Raw genomic sequence first — 25,459 nt, forward strand, 5'->3', positions numbered from 1 at the left:
CTTGCTTGCAGCCTTGGTGGGCAGCCGTGGGGAGCTGTGCCTGCGGGCCAGCTTGGAGCGGGCAGGACAAGACCTGGCTCCTCACTCCTCTCCTAGCCTCCCCAGGGAACACTGGCGGTTCCCCAGAGGGACCCAGTTCTTGTTTGGGGATTTTTTTTCCCCCCAATGAAAGTGTTTTCCAGCAGGACATGGCCACAATGGGAGAAGCCTCTGATTTGCCCTGTGCTAGATGATGCACATGAGCAGAAAAATGATGGTATGAGAGGTCTTCCCTTTGCTATCGAAAGAGCTTACCAGGAAAAAAAAAAATAAAGAAAAAATAAAAAAAAGGGAAGATTGCCATCTGTGTTTGAGACACCTAAACCATGCAAACCACAGAGAAAACAGCCTGTGACAGGTCTAATTAGGCTGGGGTCCTGGGAGCACACACCCACCTCAGCCTACAAAAAGCCCAAAGCTTAATCGCGGGTGCGAAGAGCAAACACCATGTGCGACCGCTGGATGTGACGGCTGGGCTGAGCCCCCTGTAGCCACTGTCCTGGTGAGTCCCCTCCTCTGCTGTTCATGTCTGTCTTTCCCACGTGCAGCCTCCATGGAAAGGAAACCAAATTACAGATTACCTTTTTTTTTTAAAAAAAAAAAAAAGCTCATTTGCCGTTGAACTCACCCAGTTACAACGATCTTTTCGATTGCAATTTAAGGCAGGTCTGATGACTAAAACAAAATAACATAAAAAAGCCCCCTGGGGACGTGCAGCCCTGCACCCTCAAGTAGATGCTGCAGTGACTTTTTGGAAATGGGTACTGGGGAGAGATCCGTAGCTCGCTGGCTGCCTGCCGCTGGCCATGGTCCCCTCTGGGTTGCATGTGGCAGGTCTCAGCCTCGACAGCCAAATTTTGTGCTGTCGTGATGGGGACGAGGCTTTGCTGGGTTGAGATTTCAACTCACTGAGGAGCTCCTGAAGCGAGGGGTTGCAGCAGGTGGAGCACAGCAGGTCTGACATCGCCGCGTAGCTGGGTGCTTGCTGGAACATCTCAAAGCTCATTTTATCTAACCCCACGTTATTGTTATTAATCATATAAACCGTAACAAGCGCAGCAACAACAACGAAGCAGAAGCCCAGCCCGAGGCGGCTGCCATGGTTAGCACGCTGCCTGCTCTGCACTGCGCGGGAGATCCTTCGCCCCTCGAGCGGTAGGAATCCAGCTCGGCTTTCGGCTGTCCCCGTACTTGCTGCGATGTATTTGAGCTTGCCCATGTGAGGGGTTGGGGTGGGTGCCAGTCGCTCCTCCGGCACCCCGCTGCGCCCGCACTGCTGGAGCCAGACGGGGATGGGGACGGGGACAGGGACAAGGAGAACACCTTGTGGGGCTGTTGCTGCCCGAGACTTTGCCATGTTGAACCGCGGCTGGGAGAGGAGCATTTTCCACTTGTTTCAGCAGAGCTGTCCAACATCATTGCATATGCATGGCTATCACTGGTCTTAATTTCTACATCTTAGTATTTACATGGGGTATAGCTGATTTATAGGTATTATACAGATGATTTCTTCCCATCTGCTTGCATATTCTTACTGGCATAAATTCTGCATTAGTATGCTTTCGCGATTTACTTTGCTTGGTTGTCTGCTTGAAAAGAAGTCAAATAAAATATATTTTGAGTTCTGTGCATCAGAAATTCAACTAGTATGCACAGGGTAAAATGGGCATCATCAAAAGCCAGGTACTAAATTTATACCTGTACTTGAAACTCCAGGGACAAGCATAATTCTACATGTAGTTCTGTATTTCGATAGAAAATTTAAAAACTAAGAGCACATGCTTATGACTATTTTTATTTCTTCGATCTATTTTTAAGCAAATACTCTGTGCTTAGATTGATGTTCTTTCTTTGCAAAGATCTCCTGTTGCCAACCTTGCTCCTAAATAATTCATCTTCATTGAAATTGCTTCATAAAGACAATAAAAAAAGGAAGGATTAACCCCGAATTTATGCTTTCTGAAAACAGTAATTTCTAAATAGGTGGAAACAACTGCATTATATTTTTTTGACCAGATTCCAAAATCCTGCAAACATTTGCTGCAAGCGTTTGCTTCGGTACCGAGAGCGGGTGAAGGGATAAAGGCTGTTGGGGCCAGAGGGTGCCACAAACACAGAGACACAGCCGCAAACACACTTGCCATCCCCAGAAGTAGCCACTTACAGTGAACTGGCTTTGCTGACAATCTTGCTGACTCAGCTAATCCCAGCACAGCTGGGGAGGTGAGCTGCACCCTGCGTCAGCTCGTGCCCCAAATAATACCAGGGAAGGTGCTTTAGTCAGGTGCGCTGAGAGGTTTGGCTCTGCGAGGCCACCTCTCGGTTGTGTGACCTGCTTTTCAAGGCACCGATGTCCGGAGGAAAGGTCTGTGCTAGCTGAAGGTCCCCTGTAGCACCGATGGGACCCACCTCGCGTTGTCCCCGGGCTTCACCCCCAGGCACTAGCACAGGCGGGCTGGTGCAGAACACATTGAATACTTGGGAGCGTGTAACTCATGTTGAGCCCACCAGGCTCAGCTACTTTTTGTGATGGTAAACTGACCTGAAAAGCAATCCGCAGTAGGAAAAAACATTTTCTTGTTTTCCGGGGCATAATAACCTGCTTCGCAGGCCAACAGCAATGAGCACCACGCTTAAACTCACAGATAAGAAAGAGACGTTGCAGGCAGAGATTATCAGTTGCTGCAGAGGATGCAAATATTTTAACACTGAAAACTACCACGAAAGGCAGGTACTCTTCCTTGATAGCTGCCAGACAATTTAAGAGACACATATCATTTATCTCATGAATCTTTTGGAAGATACGGTGCTTTCAGATGACTTTCTTTTTTAATGTGCGCATTGGGGACTCTACACCTTATTAAAAATGAGATCGCAGTGACTCTAGTACGTCAAAGGACTTGATCAGCACAGTGCAATAGAGAAGCTGAGACCTAATGTAGTCTAAATGTAAATTTGTAAAATGCAAACAGCTAAATAATTCAAACCAGAGACATCAATTTCTGTGTGGTTTGTTCGTCTCCTGGCCAGGCTCATTTCAAAGGGTTGAGGTTTTTATTAAAAGAAGAAGAAGGAAAAGGGTCACAGTTCTACTTCAAAGCTGTTTCAAACCAGTTGTTTCCCTCCCCCTCCATCTTTCCTCTCCAGGTTGCGAAGCTTCCTTCAAGACTGAGGAAAGATCTGGCTGAAGATGGCAGTTGCAAGCATAGTGAGTATACAGCTACGCTGCTGTGTAATCTCCGCTTTTCTTTCCTCCCTCTTTGCCTCCATCAGTTTTCTGCCTCTCTCGAGCAGAGTGTGCCGTCCCACCGTAGCAGTAACACAAAGCCTTCTCCCCCACCTCTTTCCAAGTTGGGGTGTTTGCATTTTGTTATGTATTTGAAGCTGCCAAACCAAGTGTTTTGAATGATCTGACAGTGCTTTCACCACCTGCCACTTTAACAACTGAAGTTGACTGGGGGCTGTGAACCGTTCTTTTGTAGAGGGTTTGTTACTCAATGGGTCATTTTTACAAGTCTTTGCTGTGCCACACACCACTTCTGGGTGTGAACACATTTCAAGCAGTCTGAAATCTGATGTGTTTTGCTCATCCAAAAATGGAATATACTGTGAATCTTCGACTGCATCTGGTGGGGAGGGGCAAATTTATGCTTTACTGAGCCACCTCTCAACACAAATTTACCTAATGTCCCACTACAGGTCATCCACCCTGGCAAGACCAGCCTGGATTACTACAGGAATGACAGTGCAGTCCTGTCTCTGTATGGAAACCTGGTGAACAACACAGACTTCATGTGTGACAAGAGGCAGGTCAGGCAGTTCGCTCGAGCCTTCCTCCCGGTGTTTTTCTGGCTCATCTTCTTTGTGGGCATGGTAGGAAATGCCTTGGTCGTGCTCGTCTATTGCAAATACCGCTTCAGGAGGAGCATGATGGATCGGTACCTGCTACACCTGGCCATTGCGGACCTGCTCCTCCTCTTCACCCTCCCCTTCTGGGCCAAGGCTGCCTCCAACGACTGGATCTTCAAGAACTTCATGTGCAAAGTTGTCAACAGCATGTATAAGATCAACTTCTATGGCTGCAGCTTATTTCTAACCTGCATCAGCTTTGACAGGTACATCACTATTGTCCAGGCGACGAAAGCTAAAACTTCTAAGCGAAGGCGGCTCCTGCACAGCAACTTCATGTGCTTGGCTGTCTGGCTGACATCTGTGAGCCTGTGCATCCCAGAAATCATGTACAGCCAGAGCATGCGAGTGGGTGACGTAACAGTTTGCAAAATTACGTACCCCCCAAATGTCAGCGTGATCTTCAGGGTTACTGTCCTGGCCTTGAAAGTCACAATCGGATTCTTCCTCCCACTCCTTGTCATGGTTATTTGTTATGCCCTTATCATCAACACCCTCCTGCAAGCCAAAAGGTCCCAAAAGCAGAAGTCGCTGAAGATCATCACCATGATCATCACCGCTTTCCTCCTCTCTCAGTTCCCGTACAATATTGTTTTGCTGGTCAAAGCCATCAACACCTACACTGGGGTGGTGTACAGCTGTAAGGCTGCCGACCGGCTGGACATCGGGCTGCAGGTCACCCAGAGCATCGCCTTCCTCCACAGCTGCCTCAACCCCTTCCTCTACGTCTTTGCTGGGGAGCGGTTCAGGACGGCGCTGGGCAGGATGATGCAGAGCAGCGGCTGCTGCCGGGGCAGGGGCCAAGAGCAGTGCTCCTCTGCCTGTGACAGCCAGGACCACAGCTCAAACTGGTCCTTTGCCATGCTGGGCAGGCGGCGGGTGAGGAGCTCGCTGACCCTCAGCACCCATTTGACCTCCTCCACTATGTCCCCCCCTTGCCAAGTCCTCATGTAAGTTAGTCCCTCCTCTCTCCCCTCTGGAGGAGAACCAAACTCTTTGGAAATTGTTTGTATACCCCAAAGACTGTCCTAGAGGAGCAGGGAGGACTGGGGGCTCCTTGTGCACCCCATCCCCACCATGCAGGACCCAACCAGGGCTTGCTGGCTGAAAGGAAAGGAAACCTTTGGCACAGGGCGGCAAAGTGGAGCCATACTTGTTGTAAGCAGAACTGACAGAGGACAAAAGCTATCTATCTTTGTGGCAGCTGTAAATACCCTGCCCATCTGCAGCTCAGACCACAGCCTGAAATAGCAAGCCTTGCAGGGAGGCAATAAACCCAGCCACAGCAGCAGCAGAGGCAGGTAAAGCAGGATGAACCGCCTGTCCCGTCCACAGAAAGCAGCAGGAGGGGGTTTAGCCTTCGTTTGCTGTCCAGCCGGGGTCTCCTATGGAGGTGGCTGGACTCTGGAGCCCTGCCCGCTCCTACACCAGATCCCCTCCCCTCTAAAGGAGAACAGCCTTTAGCTCGTACACTGGTTTATTGCAGTGGGCAAATGCTGCTCTCTGTGCCTGTGCAAACACAACTCTGCTGCACAGGTGGTTCTTGCAAAGCAAAGCCAATCATTCGTGTTCATAAAGTGGTCGTTGCAGAATTAGATCTCTCTTTCTCCTATGTTTTAGCTGTGTGATGTAAGGTGAAACTGGGTACCATTTACTTGCTATGGCTCCTATTTTGATACTGGAAACAAATCACACCTTGCAATGAAAATTCAAGGGTGTCAGAGACACTGAGTTGTCTGTCCTGGGGATATTTGCCATATGGTGCAAAGCTGTAGTAAACCAGAACACAAAGAAACAAACACATGGTTCAACAGACCGCCAGTTATGCGCTGGTGTCTTTGCTACTTGTGAGAAAATATATTGAGCCGGGGGCCAGTAAGACAGAGAGTAATTAAGTGTCAAATCTAACATTAATGAAATTTAGATTGAGACTTCATGTTGGTGGAGGCAGCGGTTCCCAAAAGCGGTGTGCTGTAACACACCCCACAACTTCTACAGGGCTTCTGGCGTGCCAGTGTGGGTGCGGTAACGGGGCTGAGGCCGCAGGGCCCTGCGTGGCCGCTCCCCCTCGCTCGTCCCCTCGCCAGGACGTGGCATCGCCTGTCCTGCCCGACCGCAGCCTGCACCTCCCTGTCTTCAACTGCAAGTTTTGGTGCTCCGGAGGCTTTGTTTTAAATAATCACATTTAATCTGGTTTGCCTCTTGCTAATTGTTTCTTGCAGGAAGAAAGTGTTTTCTTCGTGCATTAATCATTAAAGCATGTCGACGAACACAAGCTTTCTGTAAGATCTGGCGCTGCTTTTTTAGCTAATAGGGTAGATCTGAGCAGGTGAGGTTCTATTTTCATATACCTTATTAGGTTTTTTAAAATTTTTTTGCCCTCTCCTTTGAGAAGAAAATGGTGAAAGATGCATGTACTTTTTACTATACGTGTAAGAAAGGTGTTGGGGTTTTTTTTTTACAATTTGCATTGAGCTCAGTGCGAACGGAAGCTGAAATTCTGTTAAATAAAGGCACTGCCACATACAGGGAGGGGTTGAACTGGCTGTTTCTTGCCTACTCGTCCTTCCCAGGTTTGGACCCATACGTATAACCTGCTTCCAACAATAGGATTTCCCTCTCCCGAAAAAGGCTGGAGGAAAATTTTGCTAACGGAGTTTACTATGCCTTGGGGTGCGGAAGTTGCAGCTGAGGACCCCGCAGGCACCGGAGCCAGTTTCGGCTCCCAAGGCGAGGGGTGGGGTGCAGTTTTGGGGAGGGAGGGCAGGTTTCTGAGGGCGTGGGAGGAGGGAGCACACCAGAGCCAGATGCTTCCCCGCAGCAGCTGAGCCCCACCAACCCTTCCCAGGGCTGGGGGTGAGGATGCTCCCACCCAGAGGGTCCTCCCGGCCCCAAAAGAGCCCTTGAGTCACGCAAACAAACAAACAAGCATGCAAACCTTAGCTGCTGCCGACCCGCCGTCCTACCTGATGGCCTTGAGCTCCTCGTCCCTGCACAGTGTCCCGCCGGCACCAGGAACTTCAATTTTGGGGCCTTCTCAGAGAAGGTAAAAGCTTCTTCGCTCCACGAAATGTGGTGGGAAATTTTCATGCTTGGTTGGCAAGTGAAACTGTTGAGGGAGGTGAAACGGCGATGAACTTTCAGCAGTTTGGGGCCGCAGGGTCATCCCCGGGTCACGCACGTCCCGCTCTGAGTCAGGCTGCTCCCCGCCGCTTTGCCGGGGGGAGCCGGGGGACCAGCCCCCACCCAGGGCAGGTTTTCCCTTATGGGGTCTCTCCTGCCAGGGCTGCCTGCGGTCCAGCAGCCACTGGTGGCTTCCCAGGCTGCCGGTGACCCCTGAACTCACCGGGAAGCTGCCTCTCTGCGGCCCCTCCAGCTGCAGCCTCATCCCTGGCAGGGTCCCTCACTGCCAGCCACCACACAGCAGGGACTTGGTCATGGAGGCGTCTGCTGCTATTGCCCCCTCGTCTGTCTGCCGGGGGCCTCTGTCCTCCAGCAGCCCAGCTCCTTGCAGCCAGGCCCTCACAGGGCTCCTCTGTCCCGAGGTTTTAGCTGGATTTATCCCACCAAAATCCCTCTCGTGCCTCCCTAGGGTGTCCCCAGCCTTCAGCTGACGCTGTCTCCTGGGAGAGCAGGTTTCCCTGAAGGCGAGGGGTATTGCCTCCCCTGCCCCACTGCCCCTCACACCTCCTGTGGGATGCTGCCTGGGTGCAGCTGGACAGTCACAAAGCAGTTGTTGTGAGTCCCAGGAGAGGCCCAACATCTTACACGGCTCCCCTCCACTCTCTTTAAGGCTATTTTTTTCCCAGATGTTCCCAGTTTTGGGTTGCAGTCTCCTCTGCTGTCCCTTTTCTTTGAAGGAGCAGCTCAGCTTGTCTCTGCCCTGAACGCTGCATCGTCACCCTGAGACCCTTCAGCTCCTAGTCCCCACCTCAGACTTCCGAGAGTCAGAAGCATGCCAGGATCCCAGATTTCACCCAAGTGGGAACCGGGCCAGACCTGCCCGCTGGCCTAACACCCCCAAACTACACAAAGGCTGGGAGCTGCAGTGTAGCGGGGATGGCCACGACAGTAGCTTTGGGTTGTAGTTGATTTGCTACGGTGAAGGGCTTGGAGGTAGCCGTGACGGCGGTGCAGGCAGTCACGTAGCATGGTGCCAGCCTGCTTGTGGTACGAGGAGAGGAAGCTGGGAGAGCCGATGAGAAACTTTCACTCTCTGCAAGCAAACCCACCTAACTGATGCCTGCTCCTGCCTGAAACGGAGACATGCTTTATAGAAGTGCCTCTTCCAGAGAGCAGAAAAATGATGGAAAGGTGTAAGAGAATGGAGATGGGTGCTGCAAGAATCAGTGAAGTCACGGTAGATAAAAGTAGCCCAAAACCAGAACCATCGATCTGAGTTCAGCATGTGCAAACCCACCATTTCCAAGTATGATCTGGATCAATTACCCATCATTTAACTGACCAAACCCTGTAGTCCCAGCAGCCCCGAGTGCTGCCTGTTTTTTCCAAGCCTCCTGGGCCATACATGTTTTGAAACCTTGTATTTGGACTTCAGAGCATCCCTGTGACACTTCGAGGGCTAACGGGGAGGATACCACTGTCTCATGGCAGCTTCACACGATCCCCACAGCAGAATGTTGTACTGGGTGCCAAGGGCAATTCTTGGGTCAAAGGCCAAGAAACAGGTGGGTTAAGACCCTACATAAGGCAGCACTAGGGTTGGGAGATCCTTGCCTCTAGCACCAAAGAAGGGAGGAGATATTGTCCAGTGTGGCTAAACATGGATTATTGGAGATGTACACAAAGGCTTTTAACACCTACAGCCTCCCCTGCAGAGCTGTTGTACAGCAAGGTATGGTCACTTACATGTGTATTGCAGGCCCCTTGTACTGCAGGCCAGGCTTTGCTGGAGGCTCTGTCCCAGCAAGGAGACTGAGTATGGAGCAGGGGCTGGTGCTGCTGCTGGAGCGTGGGGACGGGAAGTGTTGCAGCCTCCACCCCAGCAGGGAACTCCCGTGAGGAAACAGAAATAACCGATAAAACAAGCAATGACTGGTGGTGACGGGGCCCCTTGTCCTCCTGACCTCATTTGGATGGCCCCATCAACTCAGACGAACCGATGTGTTTACCACATGCCCCAGGGCTGGGACTACAGATGCAAGCTTGGAAGTGACACGTGAAGAGTGCCTGCGACTCACACAGCACTTCTTTCCCTCCCACAGCCACGCAGTGTAACCCGGGTGTACAGACCCCCACCAGGACCTGGGGAAAACCAGATGGGAGCCCCCAGCTGAAGGACAGTGCCGCTCGGTGTCGTGGACAACAGTGAGTGCAACTGCTGTCCTTGAGGCTGCTTTGTTTTTACCTCCAAGAGGAAGCAAAAGTGGATGAAGGTTTTTTTCAGCCGCGGGGCTCTGCCCTTGCTGGGGGAGGCCCGGCTGCTCTGAGTAACCAGGACACAGTGATATTTCCATGGGGAAAAGCTTGGGGACCAGCTCATTTAGTACTTCTTTAAGGATTCCCACTGTTCTCTGTTGTACTGTACAGACGTGGCCTTTCGCCACCAGCATGACATTTTCTATTTTCCTTATTCTCTAATATTTTTTCCTGCTTAGAGGTAGATCATACAATCATCTGATTTACCTTCCAGACAAAGCTATCTCTACAAGGCAGAAAAGGGACACACATTCTCAATGATATAGAATTTTATTTTTTTAATTCCTGAGGTTAAAAAAGGGAAAAAAAAGCATCAAGAAACATTCCAGTACACAACAGTCTACATCTCTGTAACTGTACAGATGCTGGTATACATAAATCTCTTTACCCCCTGTCTGGAGCGTGAAGTTTGCTGTGAATGGGGTTCGTAATTCTTTGGCAGTTAAGACCAAAAGATGCTTCTGAACAAGTTACTATCTCGGTGATTGAGAATAATTAAAACTATAGTGCAATTTCAATTTTAAAAAAGGAGCAAAGTCAGACTTTTGTAGCTTTGCTATTTTGTAACGTGGTACACTCTTGTGCAATGTATCTCAGTGATTTTTCATAAAACAACATTGAGTAACATTGAGTAAAGGAACACTGTCATTTTCCTAATGCAACTACATTCTTTCCTTCACATAAACCTCTGCATAACAAAAAATATCACCCTCCATTGTTGCAACACCCAGAAAAGGCATCCAATTGCTTATACTGACCACAGCGTATACTCTCTTCGTCCCATGAGTGTGACATCCCCTTAAATTAATTTCATGATCGATTTTAAATATTTGTTTTCTCTTAATTGCACTGCTGCAGATAATAAAAAGTCCAATTCAACAAATCACCTGAGCATCTGGAAATAAACAGATTTATCCTTGGCACAGCTCACATGAACAACTGCTTTATGAATGGAGGTGTAAGGTGCTTGAATGAAATAATCTCTTGCACAAACCTACACTTGTGCTAAGTCCTTTATTGGGTTTCCGTGGCTCCAGCAGTAAACCCTCTGGGACATTCAAACAAAGGTCAGTACTAATAACAGGTTCTTTACTGTCTTCTCTGCACAGCCTCTGAGCTGTAACAGACTCCCCTTTCTAGGTGACATGATGGGACTCCTATTCTTGGATAGTTGATTTGAACAGCTGCACTCCTGCCCACTTGTTGTACCTTACCAGTTTGAGTATTTCCTCTTTTGAAATTTTTTCTCCTTCTTAAATACTCTCCTTGGTTAGAAGAAAACCTTTTATTTTCTACAGGTTCTGGCTCCCACTCTTAGTCCTCTTTCAGAGAGCAAAAAAGCCATAAAACTACTCTCATGGGGCAGGAAAACCTGAAGAAAAAGGTACCATAAAGACTCATATGCTAAATAAAAACAATGCAGTGTTTTTATTCCCCTCCTCCCAAACATATGCTTCAGCCAGCCTCAGGACTGTCTACATGAAAGACTGGCAGGGAAACATCTGGCTTACTAGATGGAGCCAATTACTTTGTTACGTAAACAGTGGCTTAAAACTATTTGCCACAGGATGAAAATATGTTAAGAACTGGGCTGCAGAGAGGAAATCCAGATGCAAGTCTGTCAGATAATTCTGAATGGAGATATTTCAAATACTTCTGAGCAGAGATGTCATATTTTGGCCTGATACTTGACAGTGTCCCTTTACCTTACATTTGGCATTTTAAGAAAGATATCCTAGTAAGATTAGTATTCTAACTAAAACAACAGCAAAACGCTTTTAAAAACCACACCTAAAAGTTCAAAGGAAAACTGCAGCAGACTTCAATAACAGCTCGGTGAAACTGCATAGCATACGGTACACAGTACTCCATTTTTAAGCAATAAATAATCTCTTCTTGCCTAATTAAATACAAACCATAGCTTCAACACTGAAATATGCCATAATTCATGAACTGTTCCGTGCGCCGTTTATTGCCTGTTTATTGCCCACTTCAGTCTCTTGTCCATCTCATTTTCGCGCACAAAGCCAGGTAAGGGTTTAACTGCATTGCAGCCTGTTCCCTCAGGAGGAGGAGTAAACCAGCTTGCACCTTCCACTGACCCCTCTGCCTGGCAGAGGCTGGGGAGCACACCACCAATGCAGGGAAGAGGTGTCTGAAGGGAAGGGAAAGCTATCGATGAGCCAGACACCTAAAATCTAGGTGCTCCATGAAAGGTAGTCATTCTTTCACAATCTTTTTCAAGATCACCGTATTTATACAGTGTTAACAACTGGAATGAATGATTAGCAACATTTAGCTTCATCTGCAGTATTCTTTTCTTTCCTCTGATCAGAAATTTCCCTCTACCTCAGCTGCTACTATGTAAATATCCAACACTTGTCTTGTGATCTCCATCTTTTAAACAACCAGCCTTTCCTTGTTGAAGGAGATCCCCTATGGGTAATGGATTGGACCAGCAACACATAAACACCAGCTGGACTCTACTGACTCCCTTCCCTAGTCGAGCTCATCCCTCCAGTCCCCTGCCCTTGTTTTTACATTTACAAGTTTGCCCCTGTGCTTTCTTTCCCCTCCCCTAAATAATTTGCTTTAGCTTGTGCTTGCCCTTTTTTCTCCTTTCCCCTCATGTTTTATTTTCTGTCTCCCACCACGACCCCTGCATACCAGCTACAGCTGCCACCAAGTCTACAAGGTTCCTGGCAGGCTGAGCTGGCCATCTACCAACTGCACTAGAACCTTCCAGGTCTGAGAGAGAACAATAACATGAGAAATTGGACACATCTAAAACGATGAGGAGGTCTGGCTGGGAGAAAGAGCTTTTCTCCTTCCTCCTGTCAAATGTTTTGCCTTTCCATCAGAAGACAGGATTTTTAAACAGCAAAATCTGCTTTCAGATATTTTGACAAAAAGTTGAAATTCTATATAGAAAGCAGACAGTTTGCATGGAAATTTTGTATAAATGAGAACCCAGTCTTCCCTTAAAATGCAGTGTTTACAGCCAGCTCCATCCCCAAATCCGAGATGGAAAGTTAGCAGTTGGCTAGGGCAACTGCAAGGGTTAGGAAACAGGCAGAACGCACTAACACTGCGTGGAGAGATCATCAGGGCTGGATGTGCATTTGGTTTTGGATGGACTTTTTGAGACCGATTCAAACATTATTGCTACCTTCCACGTGGTCGAGAGAGACAGAGAGAGAGACTGCTCACCTCCTCAGAAACTGTGCTTTCCTGTGAATGCTGATGACTAAGGTGCTAAAGCAGGAAAAAGGAATGCTCCTCTTTCCAAATATCACGCAGTGAGCAGTACTTTATTCTACAAATTACACTCCTGATTCTGCTGCTGGTACTCACCATAAGAGCTGATTTCAGTGAACCAGCTTACAGAGTACGGTGAGCAAAAGTGAAAGGCATTGCTGCTTTGTGTCATATTGTTTTGTAACTGGTATTCAGTACCAAAGCATTTGTAAAAGCTGGTTAAGACTTACCAAACCTTAGCCCAAAATGTAAAAAACCCCTATGTTTGCTTTTTATAAAACTTGGAAAAGATAAAAAATTCTAGATGGATTACAGTATATGCCTGTGAAGACTGAAGTATTGCATAGTTGTTGTTCTGACTGTAAGAGCAGTAGGGCAGAACAGAAATGGGTATGTTTACTCCTCAGCGAAGAGGTCAACAAAACGTTGCATTTTTCTTTAAATTTCCTTTTGACAGATATTTTTGAAAGAAAAGTAAATTCAATTTTCAGTAGAGAATCTCAGTCTGCATTTAGACACCACTACACTTATTTTTCTCCCCACTGAAAAAAATTTGGTTGGAACATTATTTGACCTGTTAAATCAAACAACATGGCTTTTCAGCAATCTGTACACAGTACAGAACCATTAGTGTTCCTAAAAAGGCTTCTGTTTTTTAGTGTATACATATTCTCTAAGTGCATTATAACTATTGCATAGTTTCAAAGTCTTCAAACACAGTGGTAATCATAATGCTTACATGTACATAAATAATAGCATTTCATAAAAATTTAATTAAAAATAACACAGTATATTCAAGGCTATGGAAAATCACTTCCATCATAGATGACAGGTCGTTCAACAGCCAAGTGATAAAACACTCTTTTTGAGATAAACCTGTCAAGGAAAAAAAAGAGAGCAAGATGATTACGTCAGCTGAAGTCAACTAGAGAGGAAGCCTTAAAAGTATATTCAGTCTTTCAGTTTATATTCAGGCAAAAAACCGACTGGTGTTAAAAAGAAGTACGCCTGCGCAAGGGCTGTCAGGTCTGTTGTTAATGAGATGACAATCCTGAATAAACTGTCTTGGAAAGAGTCACAAATGACTTGCTTACTTCTGTTTACCTTCTCAGAGGTTGAGACAAAAGAGTGGAATTCTGCTATGGGGGGAGAAAAAAACCCAAACAAGAACCAAAACTCAGGCTGAAGATCTTCTGGCAAGCTGGAACCAGTTTCTCATGCTTACTTCTGAATGGCAGAGTAATAACAGTACACCTGATCAGTTCCACAGTCTGTAAACTTAAGCTTATTTCACCTTTTACACCCAGCTAGGACCTACCTAGAGAATGTGTTGTCAAATATCAGCGTGTAGATTCCAGGGTTTCTGACTTTCACCTGTCCTCTGATAGTTTCCTTATGGGAGTTGCAGCGGGTCATAGGAATAAGAACCTGGAATTCAATACAAATCAAAAAGAAACTTGCTATTTGCCCTATAAATTGACATTTGACTTCAGAAACATATTTAGACTTGAGCCATCTTCAACCCCCCAAAGTGCATATGTTCCCACAGAACTATTTATTTTCACTGATTAGCATTAAAAATTCCCCCAAACTAAGTCTCACTGTTTCCCTTTGACAACCTCTTTACAGCATTAAGCTATGGCTATAAATCTCTGGTTTAGAGACAGAATCAAATCCTGATCTTTTTAATGTTGTTAATCTAAGCAAGTTTGCTAAAATCAGCAGTGCTGCATTAAATCTACAAATATATCCAAGAGCAGGATTTAGCTAAATATGTCTTTTAGTATATGCTTTTATACTCCCTGTATTATAAAATAAGCTTTCTCAGCAAACCTTAACTGTTTATCTAAATGTACAGCAACACTGTGTGTAACCACCTATCTTGCTGTAAAATCCTAGCTGAGACAGTTGTCAGAACAGCAGCTGACGTAGATCAAGGACAACCCTATAAAATCCAAAGTTATATCAAATAGATATATCAAGACAGGAGCAACATTCACTCTTCATTCGGCCTTCAGATGAAGAAAAAAAAGAGATTTTACACGGAGTTAGTTACCCTGGAGTGAATTAACCCGTGCTATGTAAATATTTTACTCCCCCAGTCAAATCACAGCCTTAGGGCTCCCCCTACCACGGCGGGTTAAACCAACAGGTGTCTTGTCTTCATTAAAACTTTGCGATGAGCTGAGTAACATAGATTCACTTAATCCGTAATCCTCATGAAATACGGACAGCGCATATAAAAACCGGCACCCTGGGCACCGGCAAAGTGATTTTGCAAGATGTGGGCATGCCATCAAGGCACTTAAATATATTCTTAACTGTAAGAAATGCAGGTTACCTGATCAATTTATCTGTCTCCTTGTGACCTCTGCTTAAGAGCCTGGCAAGATCAGCCCTAAGCAACTTACAAATTAAGTGAGGGAAAAAAGAAGAATATTGCAGGCTTGGACCTTTATTTTTGCTTAATAATAGCAAGTGAATTTTAGATGGGACCAACAGAAGCTACACTACTTTTCAACTCAACTTTTGCAGACAGTATTAAATAAAGACGTATCTTTGCCTTCAGGAGAACTGTAGCTTAATAGGAGAAACAAGTCCTTATAATGAAATAGCAGCTGGCACTCTCGTGGAGATCTACTCGCTATGCTTGCTGATTCCTCTAGGCAGTTGATGGTAGTGTACTACAATTTCTAAAGTCTTAGACACAAAGGCCTTACTTTGCACTGATCCAGTGGTGTGTCTTCTGATTCTTGGTAGACTACGCTGAAGGATATGCTTTTAGGGTCTGATGAAAAGATCCAGCTTATAGTTAGCCCCATCTCTGTAACAGTGATAGGAATGATACTGTAGGTGCTGGATTTAATGAACAGCTCTCTGTTGCTTTCCTCAAAACCTAAGATCTCTTCCACTGTAAGGGGTAATTTGATCCTGTGAGGGAGAAAAAGACAATTACTTGAAGAGATCTGATTTAATTACTCAGACAGAAACAATAATCGTTGCTTTCTACTTTCTATCTATTTGAGGCAGACTCTACAGCAACTTTGGGATAGGTCCACAAGATGCAGGAAAATTCAGCCTGATGATGACTGATACCAAGCACTTTCACTGCTCTGGCAAATGTGGATATTATTCACTCATTTATTTCATTTCAACTAGAAAAATTTAGAGCTTGAATAAAGCTTTTTAGTTATTACGATTAAAAAAAGAGTCTGCTGCCCTCTACTGTTCTTTTTAAACAAAAATTTAAACAAAAAGTCACTTAATTTACTCACCTTTCTAGATATCATTTGTACAGGAAATAGGGATTAGGAGTACAGAGGGTACAGATGGGTAGAATGTGAACAGTAGCTCTGTCTAGATCCTCTGGAGTATCTAGTGCTACAGCCTGGTCTGTTTTACCCAAGCAAGCTGCATAAAAGATGACTGAAAGTTCTATCAATTAAAAACTAAGTTCTCAGCACCTTAGATGATCCCGAGTCCTGAAACATTATATTAGTCTACCTCATTCTGGTATCTATTTCAGACTGCAAACAGTGAGGCCCTTAGATAGGAGAATGCTGCTTGCTTTCTTCAGGGGAAATCTGTAATTTTTAAGAGCTGAGGATCTCACATTACCATAACTAAAACTGATCTAACATATCACTCTTTAGGCCAAATAAGTTGTTTACCAATCAATGCGCTCACAGTAAGTCACAGTACTGTGATTTGTTCATCAGCAGCTATCAGAAATCAACACATTTGCCAGAAGATACCACACAGTCACAAGGATGATTTGCTGTTCTAGAGGAAGGAGGAGTTCAGTTTCCAACCATGACTACACAGTGGTTAGGGATCACAGCTGATCTATTATGGTAACTATCGTACTCTGGCCAGAGAGGAAGCTGTATATTAAGTTTTGCTTACCTTGTCAGTTTTTCCTCTTAGCTGAAATAGCTACTGGAGTGTCTCATGTGATCTTTGATTTTAATAAACTAATGATCACTCTTGGTTTTGCCCTACAGCCCAGTTATGATTTTAGTTACTGCTTCATTTACCTGGTTCTCTGAACAGCAGCAACAAGGCTGAAACATGGATTAATTTATCTCCCTGCCGTCAAAAGTTTAAAACCTTTCCCATAACTAAGACAAAATTTCAAAGCTAGGCTTAAGGGGAGACCGAGAAAAGGGGAATTTCTCCAAGTCACAGGCATTTTCATATGTTAGATTCCCTTCTCAGCTGTGCAAGTGACATGCTGTATCGCTACTGCATGTAACTACTAATTTCTGAGCAGGATACATGCAGAGAATTGTCTGCATGCAGTTCACAGAGGCTGAGCAGAGGCTCAGCTGAACATTTTGTGCTATGGCATATATCAACCTGAGCAGGCAAGACAGTTTCTGTGAGGTAGTAGGCAGGGGCTACCAATAAACAACAGACACATGCTCCAAAAGGCTATGAATTCCCTCCTCGTGACAAAGGCCTGACTAGCACAGCACTCCTTGACTTTCCCTTGCCGTTTCTTCCAGAGACTACTAGAACCACACAGCCTTCTCTCCAAGCTCCCTTCCTGTTCACAGCACCTCCTGCAATAACAATAGGAAGGAAGGTTTTCTGATGTGATGTGGATCTAAATCTTTTCTTTCTTATTCCCCACTTGCACTAAAGTTTTCCAGGACTGAAGAGAGAGAACCCGGCTCATTGCTGCTGCTCTGTTTAGTTGAGCTATACTCTCTGCTCTTCCTCAGACCAAATTCTACCGTTGAACACAAGCCATCATCTCTTCCAGAAGTCTGCAAGACTTGTGCTCACATAGCTGATATCTGAGCTCAGCCTTTATTCTTTCAGCCTGGTAGTAACGAAACTGTTCTGCTTACATGATTTCTCCTGACTTCAACAAGCATATCTCAGCATCTTGAGCAACTTGCCACTCTTCTGCTTCATCAAAGGTTGAAGAATTACCCGTGCTGTTTCTAGGACAAGGAAAAAAAGGAAAGCCATGATTCTCTGAGTAGTAAGTGGTCAAATACCATCTGTGTGCCAATGTCTGCCTAAAATAGAAATGTTTTGATAGTCATGATTGCAAATTCTAGGATTCTTATTTTGCGCATTCTAGTGACAAAACTGTCCAGGCAAAACTGCGGCCCCATTCTGCTAACCACTGTGCACAAACGTGAAACTGTTCCTATCCTGGTTTCATGAGCTAAGAGGAATACATACAACTAGAACATCTCTTCAACAGTCTTAAGATTAATTCCCCACTGAGGTGCTGCCAGGTTTTAAAGATTCCATGGCAGGTAGAAATCTTGATGGAGGGCAGACACAGAATCACAGAATCAACCAGGTTGGAAGAGACCTCAGGGATCATCGAGTCCAACCGTTGCCCTGACACCACCCTGTCAACTAGATCATGGCACTAAGTGCCATGTCCAGTCTTTTCTTAAACACATCCAGAGATGGTGACTCCACCACCTCCCTGGGCAGCCCATTCCAATGTCTAATGACCCTTTCTGAAAAGAAATTCTTCCTAATGTCCAACCTGAACCTCCCCTGGAGAAGCTTGAGGCTATGTTCTCTTGTCCTATCGCTAGGTGCCTGGGAGAAGAGGCCGCCTCCCACTTCACTACAACCTCCCTTCAGGTAGTTGTAGACTGCAATAAGGTCACCTCTGAGCCTCCTCTTCTCCAGGCTAAACAACCCCAGCTCCCTCAGCCATTCCTCGTAGGTCAGACCCTCCAGACCCTTCACCAGCTTGGTCGCCCTCCTCTGGACTTGCTCCAACACCTCAACATCTTTCTTGAAGTGCGGGGCCCAGAACTGGACACAGTATTCAAGGTGCGGCCTCACCAGTGCCGAGTACAGAGGGACGATCACTTCCCTAGACCGGCTGGTCGACACAAGCAACACACTCTGGACTGTTCACTTAAACAAAGCCTGCACAGGGATATGACATTTGCCCTGGATTTAATCTGTGAGGTGTTCTACAAACATATTATCCAGTTCCTTACTCCAACAACAGTACACAAAGCATATTTTATCGCTGTAGAATCACTATCATGTATCTTCTTTTCACACAAGAAATACCAGATGATTCAAACACAAATACACTGAAGAAGCTGTTACAGGATGACAAAGTAGGATGCCTCCTCCCCACCATGACATGTCCAGGAGAGCAAAGGAAGTAGATGGAAGAACCTGCCATCCACTCCTTACCTCAAAAAGGGTACATGTTCTGGGTGAACATCGGAGTAGCACCAGCTATGAATTACAGTGCTGGGACACAGAGAGAAGAATGAGTTTAAGAGTCAATAAACAAATGCTGACAGTTTCCTAGTAAGTTACAGCTTCTCTAACTGATACTTTGCTTCTCTGCATCTCAGCAGGTTGATAACTGAGACAATTAGGCCGTCATTCCCAGAAAAATGCCAAGGATTCTTGTATACAGGGAACCAACTGGTTGGTTCCTTCCAAAAACCAGTGGACTCTAATAAAATGTAATATCACTTATACATGCTTCTGAACCATCAAGTGTAATCATGTAGCAAGGGCATAACTGCCACACATTCTGTAGACCAATTCTCAAAACCAATGCACAGTTTAGCATTTCCTTTTAAATCCTACGGGACTTTGCTCCACAAGCAGCACTGCTGAGTAGAAGAGCAGGAGAAAACATCTTCAGATAACAGCATCTTCAGCTGGTCATTAGCAGCATCTGAATATACTTTGTCAGCACACGCAACCACATGGGAGTTTAGTGGGGTGACACTATTGGTTGGAAACAGGAAGAATTTACTGTTTTGACTGCATTACAACCACAAAGCAAATCCTCCTTCTCTCTATGATATCCAATTGAGTCCAACAGTCTAAACTGAGGTCTGGTAGCCTGTGTGGAAAATACAAGAAACACAGTCTCATGAAATAACTGGAGCTCTTGTCCCCCTGCCAGGAGAATTTATTCTTGCATGACCTATTCACACTAGGTGGCAGCATTAAGGATAGGCCTGCATCTTGCCAGGTCCCCAGCTTATGAATATGGACGCACTGGTGGATCTATTAAAACCCAGACTGTTTTTCTTCTTTTCTTTTAAAAGTGAAATGAAGTGGGGCTGAAATGCAGGAAGACCTGAAGCATGGAAAAGACACTACAGCAAGAAGGGAACAGCTCTGGTTCAGCAAATCCTTGAGACAGATTGTCAAGAGGCTGGTGAAGCATTTTGAAAAAGTATTACTTCATGATTGTTCTGTTCTTATGCTCTTCCTCAGGCATCTGCTGTTGGTCCCTGTCCCTCAGCTGGATTGTCTGGTCCAGTGTGCCTGTTCTTATATATGGAAAGCATTTCTTACAAATGATACGAAAAATACTGTGACCAACATAATGAACAGTTTTGGAAGTTAGAAATAAGATGATTAAGGGAGTGGAACATCTCCCTTTTGAGGAGAGGCTGAGGAAGCTGGGTCTCTTTAGCTTGGAGAAGAGGAGACTGAGGGGTGACCTCATTAATGTTTATAAATATGTAAAGGGCAAGTGTCAAGAGGATGGAGCCAGGCTCTTCTCAGTGACATCCCTTGACAGGACAAGGGGCAATGGGTGCAAGCTGGAACACAGGAGGTTCCACATAAATATGAGGAAAAACTTCTTTACAGTGAGGGTAACTGAACACTGGAACAGGCTGCCCAGAGAGGTTGTGGAGTCTCCTTCTCTGGAGACATTCAAAACCCGCCTGGACGCGTTCCTGTGTGATGTGATCTAGGTAATCCTGCTCCGGCAGGGGGATTGGACTAGATGATCTTTCGAGGTCCCTTCCAATCCCTAACATTCTGTGATTCTGTGAAAGAAGAAGTCTCTTACAGAATTAAAACCTGAAGAAAGCTGATTCAACTCTGCCCTTGACAATTTTCTGTTTTCGTAAACACCTGAGCTCTGGCAGCTGTAGCTACACGTCTGAGGTGTCAGCTTCATGTGGCTGAGCAGGGAAATCCCCTAAGCCATCTGCCTGTCAGCAGTGCAATGATTTCTGGACAGAACTTCAGTCATCCAGGGCCAGAACCTGACTGAATTGTGTGAAAGCCAGAAACCTGAAATGGAGAGTGGAGGCTGTACAGGGCCCCTTACAGCTGCTTAGCCCAGCAAGCACCTCTGCAAGTGTCTCTAATGCCAAGAAACAATTGAAGGTGTTATGCTGAAGTGCACCAAAGATTCCCTGGGCCTGCTGTTACCTAGCAGGTCAGACCCATCCCAGGCACCCTAACTTAGTTATCAGCCTTACCCTCCAGCCAAGAAAAAAAGAAAGAGAGTGGTAAAGGATCAGAAGAAAGGATGCACAGACAGCCCTTGGCATGGGCAATAAAGAAAGGCATGATTTGGGATGGAGCATGGGGGATACAGAGCTCACTGGGTTTTTAACAGGGTACAAGAGAGTACCTTGCATGAAGGAGTATGTGTGGGTAGGAGGGGGATGGAAGGGTCATGGGAGAACCCTGATATATGTAGGCATGGGAAAACATCACGCAGACAGCTAATAAAAAGAAATAGATGAAGATCCACCACTATGTGTTGTGGGTGACCCGCATATTGGTACACAGGAAATCCCAGCCACTATGCGCATCCTGTATGAAAAAAACCTCAAAACCGAAAAGGACTCCTCTGCCTTAAAACTGGTTACACTCTATCTGTAAGACCAGAGGCAACTGGTACACACAGAGAAGGCAAGTTAGGGAAACAATCATGACAAAGGGATATTTCTGTGCTCCAAGCGACAACATGCAAAATCTTTTGAGATTTTTTTAGAACTGTGATATGGAAGAGGTTTGGCAAAGGCTCTGAGATGATCATAGCTTTCAGTTGTCAGTCAAATACTTCATCTGCAAGAGGTTCAGGTAACAGGTTTCAAAATAAGCCATTTGGGATTACCATGGTGCTTTCAAGTCCCCTCCCCAGCAGGAGGCAGCAAACGGACGACTATCAGAATCAACACGAGAAATATGGGCAAGCTGCTGCCCCAAAGATACTAAATACTGCACAGTCTGTAGGTCACCAAGGTTACAGACAGCTCTATGGGTAACCCCACAGAGGTATCTTCAGTTGTGAGGTATTTGCTCCCCCAAACGAGACGTTTTTTTCTCAGATACCTTTGAATTATCTCCTTGCACAGTTCTTCAGAGCTTATTATAGGGAAACTGAAGCAGAATTATAGGAGAGGTATAGAAGAGGCAGTTTCTCGCTTGGGTTTACACCACTATCCACCAGGAGCCCCAGGCCCTTTCAGCAGAGCTGCTGGCCAGCCCTCAGTGCCCAGCCTCTACCACGGCAGAGGCTGCTCCATCCTCGAGCCTGCAGGTTCCCTGCAGTCGGTGCAGTTTCTTCACAACTATACAATTAAACCTCTTCAGATTGACCTGTCCAGGAGTAACAGCTAGTCTCTCAGCCTCTCCCCAAGATAAACTCACACAGCCCACCTCTATTTTTACCACAGTTCCTAGGTTACAGTGATATTCAGTCATGCTAGAATAGGTATACCACAGGCAAACCAAGGACGGCCACCCAGTCTTACAGAGCTACATGTACGCAGACACACAGAGCAGCAGCCCTCACCATTCCTATGTTGGAGAGGGCTTCTTTGAGCAGGCCATCAAAAATATTTTATGGAAACATAGTTTATGAAACAATTTTTGAAAAACCAATTTGATTCTGGACATTTCAGACAAATGGCCACATGTGTGAATTCGAACTGGATCCTAAAAACACAGCTTGTTCATACTATCGTATCTGCACTAGTATCACTCAAGAATCAAAACAAAGGAGTAACTTCACATCCCGTTGCTTTGGTCAACAACAGCTACGAAAGCTGTGAGGCAGCAGCACAGGCTTCAGCACTGATAAATCAAGCAAACTGCTGCTTTCACATTTCCTTTGAAAGATAAGATGACTGCATTCCCCTGAGATGTGACATCGTCTAGTAAGTGAATATTCTCTTGACTTCAGGTGAATAGGTAGACAGTTTAAAAACAAACAAACAAACAAACAAAAGCTTTAATACTTAGAAATATTCAAACTTAAAAGATTTTGTTAGTATCACAGATACACTCCTCCTGATATGCAAAAATTTAACAGAAAGGGTGGGTTTTTATTCAGACTGTTGAAGATACTGATTTTGCATTCTAGTTTTGTTACTAAATCTTTTCTGATGCCTTGCTATTGCAGTAGCTCTTTGGTTTAGGCTTGGTAGTTTTTGAAAAAGGCCTTTAGACAAATTGTTTGGATATCTGGAACTCAGTGAGTGTATGTTAATTATCTCCTTTCCATTTATGCTCCAGAATCTGTTTTTCCAACTGTTATGTGCTTGAAACCTCTCATCTCTTCCAACAAATACATATATAACTTCACCTTTTCTGATTACAATCTCAAAACCCTTTTGTAATGAAGTTCGTTCATTTCTAAGCAAGGCACATCATGTGATGCTGATGAGCATTATTTAGCATTTCTCTATTTATAGTCTGCCTTTATTATGATGGCAAATTATGCTGTTTATTATTACATGCTAAAATTACTTTTTATTTAGATTTATTTTAAAAAGAGTGATCTATATTGAATTTTCTGTTTGGAACTCTGACACAACAGAAATGAACAACTGGCAAGATCATTATTACTGCTTTTTACACCGTGCTTTTCAGGTGCAGCTACTAAAGCAGGAGAGCTGATCAGCACAACAGAAATTAGACCATGGAGACCAAATGGGGAAAAAACCCTGTAACACTGAGACTACCAGCTCCTGGGATGCCCAGTTCCAAGAGTGGTGAAAATGATAAGCAGCCTTCTTCTGGTGACAGAAGGAGAACTATCTATCTGTGCTGGGGCAAACCAGAATAGCATGTTCTGACTCTCCATTACTTGCTTGCATTTCCATTTCACCAATTCGAGAGTTAATTGTAACAGAACCAGACCTCAAAGCAAATCCTGTATTAACTCACTGGACACTGCATGTCTCTTTAGCTCACTTTTCTACCTGTGATGTTTCTCCTCTCCAATTTAAGCTTCTATTAAACTTCTAAATCTTTTTAGAACCTAGACTCAGTCCATACAAACTAACAACACTTCCCTGTAAATAAACCCATCCTGCTTGCTGTCCTCCTGACCAGGGAATCTTCTTCCTCCTCCCTTCCTCTCTACCTAACAAAATGCTTCCCCGCTATCTCACTTCAGGTAGAAAGATTACTACTGTTCTTTCCTTTGAGGAAAGCTGGAATAACTCCATGAACAGTCTGACAAGGTATAACAACTCTGAAGTTTGAGACAACATACAACGTAGATTCTACTTTAGGTGTGTGAGTAACAAGCAGGATACTTTAAGAGCTTCTTGCTAGAAAAATATCAGGTAATATAATAATAATGCACCATGAATAAATGAAAACCTTTTTAAAGGAAATTGCTAGACTTGCCTTCTCTTAAAATTTACCATCTGCTGACGGGGGAATAAAAAAAAAAAAGGAAAAAGCCTACTGGTCTGTACTTTAGTGGACGGGAAAGGCTGGTCTGCAGAAGATAAGGATCTCCCCTCATGTTTTTAACTTCCGTACCAGATTATACACACTTGCAGCACATTTTCAGTAGCAAGGATTGAAAATACATGGCAGAGGTAGACAGCTGATCCAGAAACTGTTCAGCCTTATAATACAGGATCAGCCTTTAAGAGAGCCTTCTTGAATGACTCGGAGCTGTAACTTCAGCTTGTCTGGAACACAACTGAGATTAAGAAATTTTCAGCTTTAGTAGCTCTTTCTCAGTTCCTTACTGCTCTCCAGCATAAAAAAGAAAAAAGAAAAAAAAAAGATTTGTGCTAGAAATTTCCACACCTGACTCTGCCTCAAAAATGACTATACAGTTCTGCAAGGTGAACCTATTTTTATGCATGTAGGACTTTTTTTTTTTTTTTCAGAGAAGCTGGTAATCAGTCAGGCATTTAAGACTCATTTCTCCTGCTCTCAAATCAAGAACAAACTTAAATGGCTATATTCCGATAGGAGAAAGAAAAAAAACTTAAGGCCTTTAAGATCACAAGACTGTAACATGAAAATAAATTTCTAGAACATCAGTTGAAAGGTCAGTTTCAAGGACTCCCATTAATCCTTTGCTATCTGTTTGACAGTGTCAGTCCCCTCATCTCTTTCTTAAAATACAATCCGTAAATTCAGAGTTTAGGAGCCCAGCTAACTGAGAAATGTAAAGCACATGACATGTTAAAAAACATTTTTAACTTAGAAAGATCTCTTCTACAGCATCCTGTTCTCCATCGATATGCAGATCTGCTCATGTCAGCATGTGGGGGAGACAAGAATATCAGAAGCCAGTGCCTACTATTTGTATATAAGAAAATTCTTCACAGCTGGTGTTCAACAATTATCCTAGCCTGGCTTCCATATGAAATCCATAGCAAAACTCCCATCTGCTTTCACCAAAACCAAATTAGGGTATTACTGCCTGAATTTGAAAATTCCTGTGAAGAACATTAATGTAATAGGAAAAAAGTTTGTTAAAATTTTAAATATTTTGGTCTGTCCAGAGAGTGAATGCTGTTATCTTATTACGGCAAAAGCTATTATGGATTAAAAGTGGGTATTAAAAATTATTCTTTTAAAAGAGTCAGTAAGATTCTCCTAAAGGCTAATTTCCAGTAAGCCTGGGCAGCGGAAAGAACTGTACTATTTTAGTAAAGCTACTAATGTAATGTTATGTTGTCAAACTACGTAACTCAGTACCTGGTAATAACTTCGTTTCAGCTTAGCGGAAAACACCTTTCGTTTACAAGACAGAGACAAGAAACGTCAGCTGTTGCAAAGA

The 25,459-nt window shown here is 44.7% G+C and overlaps 2 protein-coding genes across 10 annotated transcripts in view; one reads left to right on the forward strand and one right to left on the reverse strand.

The window, feature by feature from the left end:
* The first annotated feature begins 3,229 nt into the window (after nt 1-3,229).
* Nucleotides 3,230-4,902, forward strand: CCR9 (C-C motif chemokine receptor 9). The gene is made up of 2 exons (XM_068405444.1): nt 3,230-3,247; nt 3,739-4,902. Exons 1-2 carry the CDS (start codon nt 3,230-3,232, stop codon nt 4,900-4,902), a joined length of 1,182 nt encoding a protein of 393 aa, XP_068261545.1.
* Nucleotides 4,903-9,638: 4,736 nt separating this feature from the next.
* Nucleotides 9,639-25,459, reverse strand: part of FYCO1 (FYVE and coiled-coil domain autophagy adaptor 1) — a 57,509-nt gene continuing 41,688 nt past the window's right edge. For 8 of the 9 annotated variants that reach the window (XM_068404795.1, XM_068404801.1, XM_068404797.1 and 5 more), the window contains 4 exons: nt 17,502-17,597; nt 15,366-15,576; nt 13,964-14,073; nt 9,639-13,521 (listed from right to left, as the gene is read on the reverse strand). In XM_068404795.1, coding sequence (XP_068260896.1) covers nt 13,446-13,521; nt 13,964-14,073; nt 15,366-15,576; nt 17,502-17,597 — 493 coding nt within the window. In that variant the 3' untranslated portion in view covers nt 9,639-13,445. The remainder of the gene's footprint in view (nt 13,522-13,963; nt 14,074-15,365; nt 15,577-17,501; nt 17,598-25,459) is intronic. The other variant, XM_068404802.1, reaches the window with a different exon arrangement.

This window comes from Nyctibius grandis, chromosome 7 (assembly GCF_013368605.1).
Source record: "Nyctibius grandis isolate bNycGra1 chromosome 7, bNycGra1.pri, whole genome shotgun sequence".
In the NCBI taxonomy this organism is placed as follows: domain Eukaryota; kingdom Metazoa; phylum Chordata; class Aves; order Nyctibiiformes; family Nyctibiidae; genus Nyctibius; species Nyctibius grandis.